Raw genomic sequence first — 12,459 nt, forward strand, 5'->3', positions numbered from 1 at the left:
TTTACCTAGTTTTACTCATGATGTAGCCTATGGAGATCTAGATAGATATTTTTTCTTGGGGGGGGGGATCAATTACATACTGTGGCAGGCAGTCATGTACTATTAGAAGGCATTGATCATGACCTTACATCTTCATGATAATCTTGGTGAGCAAGCAGTATTCATCTTTACAAGCTCTGCCATATAAAAAGTTCTACTTGCTGCTCTTAACCTTCCAGGTACAGTCCTAAAAGCTTTCAAGGAATTGTCGTCTCTTAGCCCTCCCACCTAACTTGAGATTCAGGCAGTATATGATTAAAGGGGTTCATGTGAACAAATAGTACTCTTTTAAAAAATAAAACTTGTTTTCATATGAGCCCATTAATCATATTTTTGGATTCCCCAAAAATCTTAAGTTAAACAATATTACAACCCACATCTTGTAAAACCTCATTACTGGTGAGCTTCTAAGTGTCACTACAGTACCTACATTTGAAACTTACCCTTAAAAATTTGTCACAAGGTAAATCAGCTAGGTGTTCTAATTTTCTCCCTCTCAGTATTTTCTCTTGTCAGGATTGGCCCTTTGGTGCTAACACAATGCATGAGTTTAAATATGGTTTGGATTATTTTACAATATAAGAGTGTGAGGATGGATGGCATGCCTCCTCACCTGTACACTTTCTCGCCTCAGTGCTGGACCTTGACAGACTGATGATCTTTAAAGTAGTGATGGTAATGTTAATAAAATTAAAAAGCTTGTCAATGATTCAAAATTACCACTCAACACAATTATGTACAGGGATATACATAGGACCACCAGACTGTAAAATGAACACATTATAGAAATCATACTTTATAACAGCATCCTTCCCAAGCAAAAGATCCCTATTAAGCCTGGGTCACACATTGGCAATTTGTAACCAAGTCCCCAAGTTTGACGACTTTGCGCTAGTGATGGCGGCTATGCAAGGGTGCCTTGCATAGTCACCGTCATTCCCTGCTGTCAAAAGTTGCCATGTCATGGCGCAACACACAACAATTTCGTAATGGTTCCTCGACGTATGCCATTTGAATAGACTTTCAAATGTGTCTGCCTATCAACCATAGGTCAACAAAAAAAAAGCAATTTAAATATATAATATATACTTCAAGGGCTTAATTAATTAATTTAGAGTAAAATATATTCTGGATTCAAGCATAGGCATAACTAGGAGTCTGTTAATGGGGGACCTCCTGGGTGGCACAGCTGAAGTATTATAATTTGTGCACTGGGCGTGCACAAATTATAATACTCATTCTTTTTTTTTAAGTAATATGGAAAGATATTAAGGTTGTTTTAAAATATTTTAAGCCTATCAATTTGTGAATCATGTTTTTATATATAAAAAAATTATTTCTTACAGTTAATATAGTAAAACTCTACTTATCTTTGTGGAAAAAACAGCCAAACTACTTGATGTATAAAACTTTAACATTAATAATAATAAAAATAATAATAATATGAAAATTAAACTTAGGCTTTTACTACAAGCTTCATGAACTCAAAATGGGGGACACCTGCGGGTGAGGGGGCACCAGTTTCAAATTGGTGGGGGCGCATGCTCCCCGCAGTTACGCCTATGGATTCAACTGTATTCTGGATATAATTAGAGATCTTCAGATATAACTAAATATGACAATGAATAAAACTTAAACAAAAATATATTCAGTACTATAAATAAAGTGAAGTTTAACGTTTATTCACAAAATTTACAGTTTTCCAACAAGATTTTCTTCAGTGAGTTCATTGCAATCAAATTCAATGTATTAGCATTGTTCTGGAGTATAAGAAATGGAAGAGCATTTTCTATTTGGAATATATTGCATTAAAGATTTTCAATAGGTATTCTTGATATGATTTGAGAACCTCAGATACTTATAGATATGACACTGAATACTACTACTTAAAAGAAAATATATTTGGTAATTATATAAATATTTTTTAATTTTAATTTTATTCAAGGAATTTATATAGTTTTTCAACATGATTTTATCAAGTATGAAAAGGCATTTTTTATTGTTTTATTATGTCATTGATTCCTGCCAGTGAACGAAGCCTGCAAGGGAGTTTACATAATCACAAAGATGACCTCATGTGTCACCAAGTCCTCTCGATCTGCCTCACTCATGGCAGTAGATTTTTTGTATATATCAAAATTAAGTTGTGCAACACAAAAGCAGCCAACACAAAGGACTCGATACGATCATGAAGAATATTTATGGTTAGTCTGCAACATTGAATCTATGGGAGATAAATGGAAAATATTGATTTAGTTATTAGACTTTATAGTACTATACATATGGTGACATCCATGTTCATGACTGTACAATCCCGGAATATTACGTAACTAAATCGCAAATAAATTGTCAAAAAATGTCACGCCTTCGCGGAACTTGCGTCCTGTAAAAACCATTAAATGTGGATGTGACCTAAATCATTGGTGACTTGTGCATACGACCCCGTAAATACGTATTCACATCTCAACTTGCAGGATGCTGTTGCAATAGTTCATTGTGGAAGTCATCATGGAGTCAATATCAGCTGACATTTCTTCTTTTGGGGAGCCCAAGCCCTGTGACTATAGGAGATTGATTGCCAAATCCAGCCTTTACGACAGTCGCAGTCTGATATTTCCATTGTGTGACCCAGGCTTAACACACGCTTCTATCGTGCAAGAGATGGCCACTGCACAAGTACTTAAGCCTGTGATGGGTGATCCAATATGCAAGGAAGGGAGGACATTGAATTCTAGTCTGGTAAAACACACTCCATTCTCGCTTACTGCATGTAAGCTAAGAGATAGTTTTCTTTCATTGCTTGCTGTAAATTGGTTTTTCATGATATTATTTCTGGTGTCATTTTATTTTGGTATCTTTGAAAATTCAAAGCAACAAAATTATAGTCAGAATGATGTATTGAAGTTAACAGTGAAAAGAAATTCTTTATCTTTCATCATTTTTTTCTTTCCAATGGTATAAATATCATAGGCATATAAGCTGGTTTGTGTAACAAAATTTTCTATTGATTACATCATTTGAATATGAAGGGATGAAATTTTCATGTTGTCATCAAAATGTCACAAGTTTAATTTGTGGATTGGTCTTTCTCAAGATAATAACTTTTTATAATAATGTATGTCATCACTGTATTGTTAAATGTCTAAAATAATTCCAATTAGAAGCTTAAAATGAAGGAATTTACCCATCAATTACAAACTATTTTTGCTATCCTAGAGTTTTATTGAAAATACAAGGACAGTATATAGTACAAAAAATACTAACTCTGATAACAGTGATATGTGCCATCAATAAAATCACACAATTCATTTGATAGGATTGATTTCTAATAAAAATAAATAAAAAAATCACCTATAGAAACAGCAATCACAATTCAGCTTTTGGCCTTATTTCTTCATTAAGTTTACTTGGTTCACCTTTCATATCCAAATCTTTTTCATTGCTTCTGTCACTGCGGCTGATGCCATCGGTAGCGTTATCATCCTCGGTTGCTCTATCCTGGTCATCATCATCATCTATGCTGTCCTCATCTGATAAGGAAAAATGTGGTGGAAAATGAAGCATAATTCTAAAATTCAAAGCTTGCCTTTTATAAATACATGCAACTGATACACGTAATCTGCATAACTTCATCGAAACATAGTAGCACAACTGTAACAGGTATGGACAATAGTAAAGGCTCAGTTAACTTTATTTCATCTCATATTAATTTGTATGTCACTAGTTATACAGATACAAGAACAAGACTACATAGTTTTCATAATTGAACCCTTTATTATATAGTTTAGTCATTACACTTCCATTTAAACTACTCATAGATGATAACATATTTCAAAATCTGCTTTCAAGGAAATTTGGTTTTCTATTTTGTATTCAAGTCAGTCCCAAGTCCATTTTTTCAAGCAGGGTGTACTATTACCTATGGCAGAAACAGAAAATTTTAAGCTCAAGTTACACTGATTGTAGGAATATAAACCCGAGCCTTTATATAGAAGTATCTTTCAGCACAAACTCGAACAAAATATCACAATAAGGTGGTGGTTAACCATGACTGCTAGTTGAGAACTTGGTTTTGGGCGTATTCTCTCATTGCCATTTCCTCTTGTTTAATTACATTTATTGTGGCTTCCTACATATTAGTTTTATAGAATAAAGCTTAATGCCATCAGCACTAAGACTATCGAGCTGTGGGGTTCACTTCCCCTGACATGTTCACGACTAGGTTGAACAGGAAGCTTCCTGTCTTATGCTCTCCAGTTCCATTTCGTGGGCAATATTAGAAAACGTTCTCCAACACACCTGGGACAAACTAGATGTGTACCCCGTAGGAGGGTAGTGCCATCAGTGCACTTCATGTTGGCATTACTTAAGGTTCCTTGCAGTGTCCTTTAGGCCCCTAGCTGCAACCCCTTTTCATTCTTTTTTATTGTACCTCCGTTCATAGTATCTTATTTTCCACCCTCTCTTTTAATTGTTTCATAGTGCAACTGCGAGTTTTTCCTCCTGTTACACGTTTAGAATCTCCTTTACTCTTAATTTCGCTTGAAGCACTGAATGACCCCACTGGTCCCAGCATTTGGTTTGTGGCTTAAATTTTATAGTAGACCCCGTATCCATGGGGGAGGGGATGCCAGACACCCCCCCCCTCCCCTTGAGTAGCTAAAATCTGCAAATACTTAAAACTCCTCTTAAAAATACTTAGAACTGCCTATTTTGATAGTAAAAGTACACTTATATTTTATTTTAATAGTTTTATCACAAAAAGTGCATTTAGTCACAAAAATACCAAAAATAGGTGAATTTTCCATAGAAAAATCCATGAATAGGCGAGTCGTGAATAGCGGGGTCGAGTGTATTCCAATTCCAACCTAGACATGCATGCATTTCCACCCTTCAGATTCTCTGTACGGTGGTAAGCCGAGTGCTTGTCACCCCAGATCTTCAGATAACTCTGGTGGCTCCTCACTGGCCACATGCCAAGTGGTATCCCAATCGCTGTCTCTTCTGGTCGAGGTACTGAGAGACTTCCTCATTCATCTCTACATGCAGTCTCCAGTTATTGGCAGACTCAGTTAATGTTGATCCAATTTTATGGCACTTGTCAGGTGCCATAAAATCGAAGATTTATACGCCATGACGGAGCCAATTTTTGCTTATCGGCACCACCTAACAGACACACCATTAACTGAAACTCGACGCCATAAGCATCATAAATCTCCAAGTTTCGGTTAATGGGGACTGCCTGTATTGAGACGGGGTCCTTTCAGTAGCTGTGGTTAAGAGGTATCGCTCTCCTTTGTTGCAGGTTTAAACCAAAGGGGCTGATCTCTCCTTTTAAGTGGAGGTGTCTATGCTAATGAGGAGCTTCAAATCTAGGGCTGAGAACTAAGAGGGCCAATGTCAAAAAATGGCCGATTGTAGTTAAGACCGTCACTAAACTAGAAATTTATCTGTTTCAGTGCTATAATGGCCAGGTTATAAGTTAAGCAATCACCTCCCCAAAAAAAGCTTTCATTTGCTGTACTTACCCGAATTTTAATAAAGGAAGCAATATTTTAAATGTGTTTTTCTGAAAACATGGTTTTATGACATTGGCCCTTCTAGTTCTCAGCCCTAGAAATGTTCTTGCCCCCTGCAGGAATGGGGGAGGCCCCAAGTGGAATGTGACTCTGGTTCTGAGGAGTCTCACTGGGATGCCCTTCAAACCCTTATCTAGCTCTATAAACAGACCTTCCTCTTAAGACTGTTTTCCTCTTAGCTCTGGCATCAGCAAAAAGGGTGGGCAGTTACATGGCATCATATTTTGTCCAGCATTTCACTCTCATTGATTCACTTTGTAGCTGACACTCAGGATCTGTCTTTGTCAGACAGATGGTTCAAGAGTTTCTCTATTCCCTCCTCTAAGACTTTGTAGGTGAGGACTTGGACGAGTTCTCTGCACAGATCATACTATTTGAAAAGAACCCACTCTCTGAGGCAGGAGTGTAGGTACCTTTTTGTTAGTCCTGGCAAATGTGAGAAGGGGGCATTTAGGAACAACTTTCTTTTTGCTTTGTGAAGTAATCAGATGGCCTATACCGTCTCTGGGGAGGAGGTTGGCCTTCCTTTCCATGTGAGGGCTCAGGAAGTCAGGGGCATGGGTTTGTGAAGGTCATCGAGGGAGGAATAATCACCTCCTATCACTACCTGGCTAATTACCTTGTTGCAAGGTTTCAGCAAATTCCAGCTCGTCAAAGTGAAAGATACTGTTATACAAAAGGTACTGGTATGTATACCTAGGAGAAATTAAAACTTCAAAATTTGATACTTGCTTTTGGAGGGCATAATTAGTAATCTGAGGGTAGTGAAAGATGTCCAACATTTGCCCGTACAGTACAAGCCCATGTATGAATGAACCATAGCAGCCTTTACATAACTGTCCTACTACTACAACCTCACACCCAAAATGCATGTTAATCCAGTAAAAGGTGTACAGCAGACTATTTGGTCATCCCTCTATTCTAGACAACAGGAGAGCTTACCATTTTTAAGAAACTGAGTTCATAGGGTTCCTAATGTGCATATTTTCCACACAAGTTGCTAAATTCTTTTTTTTCTGTCCCTAATTTCCCGCTGGCATTGAACACAGTAGCTGCCCACAATAATGGAGCCCCTTCTCTACTGTAGTTGGTAAAAGTAAAGGAGGAAGAGGATAATTGTTTTGTTAGAACATGTATTTCACCTATAAATACACTAATTTTTGTTTAACAGCATTTGCTCAATATCAGTAGTTTCCCCATTCTATTCTCTTTTTCACAGCATTTATCATAATCTCATTTTACTTCTTTCTGTTGATTAACTGTTCATCACTCTTTTGCTGTCAGAAAGGGAGGCTCCAAAATGGGGAAGGTTGATCTGTATACTAAAGGCCTGTCCACACGATCGGGCCTGATCGGCGGACCTCCCCTCTTAACGGGCACACTTGACGGGCAAACCGTCAAATTGCCCAATGGGCCTTGTAGCAAAATCACCATTGTGGTGCCCAATGACTTGAGCTTCGACCCTGGCAGACGTAAGTTAACCGTATACATTTCTTTTACCGAGCCATTCTTTGCACCATATTCTCTTCTTTTTCTTCTTTTTCATCACACACACACAGCAATTATCGTGCTACACAATATCCTCTTCTTTGCGGTAGGCACCATGTTTATCATACCGCACTGAACACACTACTGGTATCATCGGGCACGCCCACCTCTCCATCGCCTCACCTGTGTGGACAACATTCACGGGTAAGCCCGCCAGAATTTGCCCGTCAACCCCGGAGCATGCCAATCAGGCCCGCTCGTGTGGACAGGCCTTAACTCTTCCTATGCCATACTCTTGGACTTACAAAAATGGTCAAGTAAGTACAGTGTTTAAACATATTTTTTTTGTGTATATAACAGTGAAATACATAAATATAATAATTTTCAAGTTATAAGTAAAGTTTAATCAGATTAGGAAAATCCATGTGAAAATTTTTTGGAGCTTCAAGTTCTCACTAAATTCATAGACACCTACGTTTCATATATCATTACCCTTGGTTGTTTGTTTGTTTTGTTCCCCTTTCCAGAGAAGTCTGTAATCATCTTTACCATATTTTAAATTAACACAGGCAGTCCCTGGATTACATCCGGGGTTCTGTTCCTACTCTGCGACGTGCCCAAAAATCGGCATAAAATTGTAAGAAACCTTTACTTTTAATCCTTTGGGTGCCTTGAAAACTACATAACCTGGATTATGATTGAGCTTTTCATAAAAAACCTCCAAATTTTAACCATTCTGCCTTTTTGGAGCCATATTGAAGTTCAGTCTTCCATCGGACTGGCAGCGTAAACCCGGAACATACACTGTAACCCGTGAAATAATTTTTTACAAATATATTTGAAGAGTGACGTAACTTCAGGACGACATGAGCCGAGTCTGCAGAGTCCAACATAACCCGGAGACATTATTGATACAAAAAGTAAAGCAGTACATACAAAAGTATGTATACGTGGACCCCCCATATTCGCGTTCTCAGCATTCGTGGGAAATTTGCGTATTCGCGGTATTTTTCCACGAAAACTATCCACAAATTTTGTTTTTTTTTTTTTGTGATAAAACTTTAAAAAACCAGGTATAGACATTTTTAGGGTTTTTTTCCTTGTTTTAATTAACAAAATAGGCAGTTTTAAGCATTTTTTAGCTATTTGCAGGGTGGTCTGGTATGCAACCCCGCGAATATGTGGGAACACTACTGTATATAAACTGTTCCTTGATTTTTGTGTTTTCCACAATACAGCATTAATTTTTAATCTCTAAAATTACCCAAATCTCACAAAAAAACTCCTGCAGAAATTGCTGTAACAAGATTTCTAACACAAGTTCTTGATTAATTTACATAACACATCACTTTTGCACACAACCACCTTACCTTTAGCTTTACCATTTGTAAAATTCTCCATGTATTTTTCACTTTACGTCAATTTTTATACATTTTATTTGTTCCATGGCAACCCCATCAATCTTAATTTGTTTTAATTTTTTGAGGTTAGTTTCCTCAGACAAATCTTCCAAGTCTTAAGGGCAAGAAATAGCTAAAACTGACTTGACACAACCCTGATGTATGAACACAGCCATCCAAAATCTCCCTAGATTTGTTCAGCCAAGATGGGAAAATAAGCTTATTACCCATTTAGATTTCCTTCCTTTTTAGATTCTATGTTATTATTATATACTCCTCTTTCTTTTTTCTTTTACCTAAAGTGCAATAATTACATATAGTGACTGCCTGTTAGTATTCTGGCTTCTTATTAACTTACATTATTTAATTTTGCATTTTGTGTTTTTTGCACAATTCAGTAAGTCTGTTTGTTTCACTCCAGTGTAAGTCCATATAAAAATTTTTTATACATACACTGCTATATTAGTAATTTGTTTTACATTAACTACCAAACAAGTTGGACTACAACACTAAGTGGTTTTGTGTTTCTATCCTCCGATTTGTTGTTTATGAAGCACTGAAGGTGTTTATTTTATTTTGAGTTTGATATATATTTATATATTTTTTTCACACATACTCAGAGGTGTCTGAGGAGGAGGCTTCTGAAATGAGTGGATGCACATAAGATCCTAGCTTTCTCAACTTCCCCTGCCTTTAAGGAACATTGAGATTTGGCCCATCTTGAAAGCAGGCACTGTACATGAAAATATCAAGTCTTCTTTTGCAAACTTCTACATTAAGAGATATTACGCACAAGGGGATGTAGTCATTAGGTCTGCTAATCACAATAAGTCATGCTTAAACACCAATGGAAAATGCAGACCATTATTCTTCTTCCTCCAACTGCCCTGGTTTATCTAATCTTAAGACAGTCTTCTGGGATAACAAGCTACTATGTTAGTTTCTCTCTGAGCCTTTGTTGAAGTAACACAGGCATAATATGTTTCTTTACCTCATGATGTTTACCTACTTACAGTACCCCCATGAGTTTGCCTTGGCTATTTAGTTTTTGACCTATTCTGTCCCCAAGTGCTCCACTTTTGCCATATCTTGTCGTTCTTGTTAAATAGCAATTCTCACTAACTCTGACAGATGGGATGAGGTGTCACAGGACACAATTAGCTATTATCTTTCTTCTTATCATATGATGAAACTGGGAAATAAGACTGCAAATTAAAATAAATTATGATCGATGAGTTTGCATGAAAAAATTAGTTTATAATAAAAACATAATATTACATATCAGTAATTCTAACAAATTACAGGCAGTCCCTGGGTTACGACGGTCTCGGCTTACGACGTTCCAAGGTTACAATGCTTTTTAATTATATTCATCAGACATTATTTCCAGGGTTACGACGCCTACAACGCTTATCTGGCAGATGAAATATGACACCAAAAATGCAAAATAATCAATATTTGAAGGTTTTTTTTCTTTTTTTTTTTTTTTTTTTTATGAAAAAATGCCATAAGAATGCGTTTATTTACATAGTTTTTCAATGCACCCAAAGCATTAAAAGTAAGGTTTTCTTAGGATTTTTGACGATGTTCCGGCTTACAACGATTTTCGGCTTACGACGAGTCTCAAGAACGGAACCCCTGTTGTAACCCGGGGACTGCCTGTATTAATACTGCATATAAATTACAAGAAAACATTACAGAAATATTTTTGCTTTGTAACACTATTTTTATTTCATAAAGTTTACTCAGACCTTGCCGTCAAAAAATCCTTGAAACATATCATTATTTTCAAACCCTCACAATTAATAATGCTGTTGTAAAATCCTCATAACATACTGAATATTGGTACCAATATTCAGTATGTCAACCTTCCCTTTCATTTAACTTTTCAGAAATGTCTAGTCACATCTCTACTAATATGTTTCTTGTAATTTCTGTAGTCTCAGCAATGGTACATTATATTATTACTGATATATAAATGATAATACACAATATAGTACAGAAGTACAGGCGGTAGGAATTAATAATTTTTTCCTGTCTTTAATCAAGCAGTTTGGGGAGTGTGTAACTTTGGAATTAATGTAACTTCTCTGTCTTGCCTTGCTCCACAGGAAATATGGTCTTTTCTTTCTTGTAATTTTTGTATTCCAAGTAAAGATAACTGCTATATTAATATGTACCATTAATACAAAGTATATGTGTAGATGGAAAAGGATGAGTAGTAAACCAGTCACATTGAGAGATATTTGTCAATGTTTTGGGTTTCTTTGATTCAGTTCTCATATTAGGTATGTTTGGGGTGTATGTAACTATGATGTGATAGAACATTTTTTTTCACTGCTTAGCTAGTTTTCTCATTTCTTTCTTCTTGTACATCTTTTCTCACTGTTCAGTTATTTTCTCATTTTTTTTCCTCTCATACATCTTTTCTCACTGCTCAGCTAGTTTTCCAATTTTTCTTCTCGTTCTCTTTCATGCCTCCTCAGAATGTCTCAAGATATAATGTACTTCTGCAATGCATCAAGAGTACCAGTGATTTTTACAGCTGACCCTAGTTTACCAGTGTCCATGTGTTGACTGCTTTGTATAAGAAATGAATTAATTTGTTCTATAGACACTACAGACACTAAAAGAAAACTTTCTAACCTTAATTTAAATGAATGCTCCTGCTGAAAAATATACTTGCTCCTTTTTATTACAAAATCCTTGCCATTTTATTACAAAAACCTTACCACCTTAGGTACAATCCAGCATTACTGTAGTCTCTAATTATGCCTGGAATCTACACATGATTGCCAATTACTATCACAACCCTAATTTCAGGGATAAAACACTGAGCCTTTCTTATATGGAGACTTACTACTTGGGTGGAAGGCAGAATCTCCAGTTAGGGCTAATTTCTGTGAGGATGGGGAGGAGCGCTACTGTGCAGAAAAATAAAAAATAAAAAGTGCCAGTGCCATTCTGCTGACACTGCCATGAGGTGCTGTGGTGTTGCTCCACTACCACCACCCAAAAGAGCAGGGCAGTATCTCCCAGTTCCACATATAAAAGACCAGAATCACACTGAAGAACTTGGTATGCTGTCCATGGAGGCAAGAACCATTAATTAGCAGCCTATGTATGGATTATGCAACCAATGGGTTCATATAAAAGGCTCTACTTTGCCTCGCCCACCTCATTATAAATAAGAAAATGAGGGCTTGCATTCTAAATTTGTAAAACAGGCTCAGCTCGTACTCCACCATGAATGCTCACAGGCTGGGTCATGAGAATGGGTTGGTGCACAAACCCCTCTCTTCCCTCAGGACGTAGTATACAACTCAAGCCAAAGTATACTTGAATGACCCATGGGATACTTGTTGAGCTGTCACTACAAGCCCTAGCAAAAAGGTGTCGAGGGACATGTGGGCAATATCTCTGAGGCAGAATGAGGTGAAGGTAGTCTGATGGTGCCAGACTGCGCCCTCATTACCTGTTGGACTGAGAAATTCTTACGGAAGGGGAAAGACGGTCCAACACCCATAGTATTGCAAACTTGTGGGCAGGTCAAAGGGTCCTTGGCACTATACCACAGCCTGAAGGAGATGATTTTCTTGGATACCTCCTGGTGATGTGTACTCAAGAAAAATGCTTGTATACTCTGGTCTGAGGTTCTTCGTTTTTCTTAAGTACATTTTAGGGTGCAAATCAGGCATAGCAACATCTTGTCTGGCTCTCCACCAACAAATTCTTGGAAGGATGGAATCTAGAAATTTTCAAACCTTGGGTCTGGAACAAAGGGACTTTGCATCTTAGCCATGAATTTCAGGACTAAAGAGAATGAGAAAGACCATCCCTCCAAGTGCCTAACAAGGTATAACAACCCATGCGACTTTTCCACTCTTTTGGCCAAGGCAAGGGCTAGAACGGAGACTATTTTCAGGGTTAAGATCCCTGTCAGATGACTGAAA

At 37.1% G+C, this 12,459-nt stretch overlaps 1 protein-coding gene across 1 annotated transcript in view; it reads right to left on the reverse strand.

Moving 5' to 3' along the window:
- Nucleotides 1–3,240: 3,240 nt before the first annotated feature.
- Nucleotides 3,241–12,459, reverse strand: part of LOC135215228 (cysteine-rich with EGF-like domain protein 2) — a 113,490-nt gene continuing 104,271 nt past the window's right edge. Inside the window, exon 8 of the mRNA XM_064249734.1 lies at nucleotides 3,241–3,569. Within this exon, the coding sequence (XP_064105804.1) occupies nucleotides 3,406–3,569 (164 nt within the window). The 3' untranslated portion in view covers nucleotides 3,241–3,405. The remainder of the gene's footprint in view (nucleotides 3,570–12,459) is intronic.

The sequence above is a fragment of the Macrobrachium nipponense genome, chromosome 5 (genome assembly GCF_015104395.2).
Source record: "Macrobrachium nipponense isolate FS-2020 chromosome 5, ASM1510439v2, whole genome shotgun sequence".
Lineage (NCBI taxonomy): Eukaryota > Metazoa > Arthropoda > Malacostraca > Decapoda > Palaemonidae > Macrobrachium > Macrobrachium nipponense.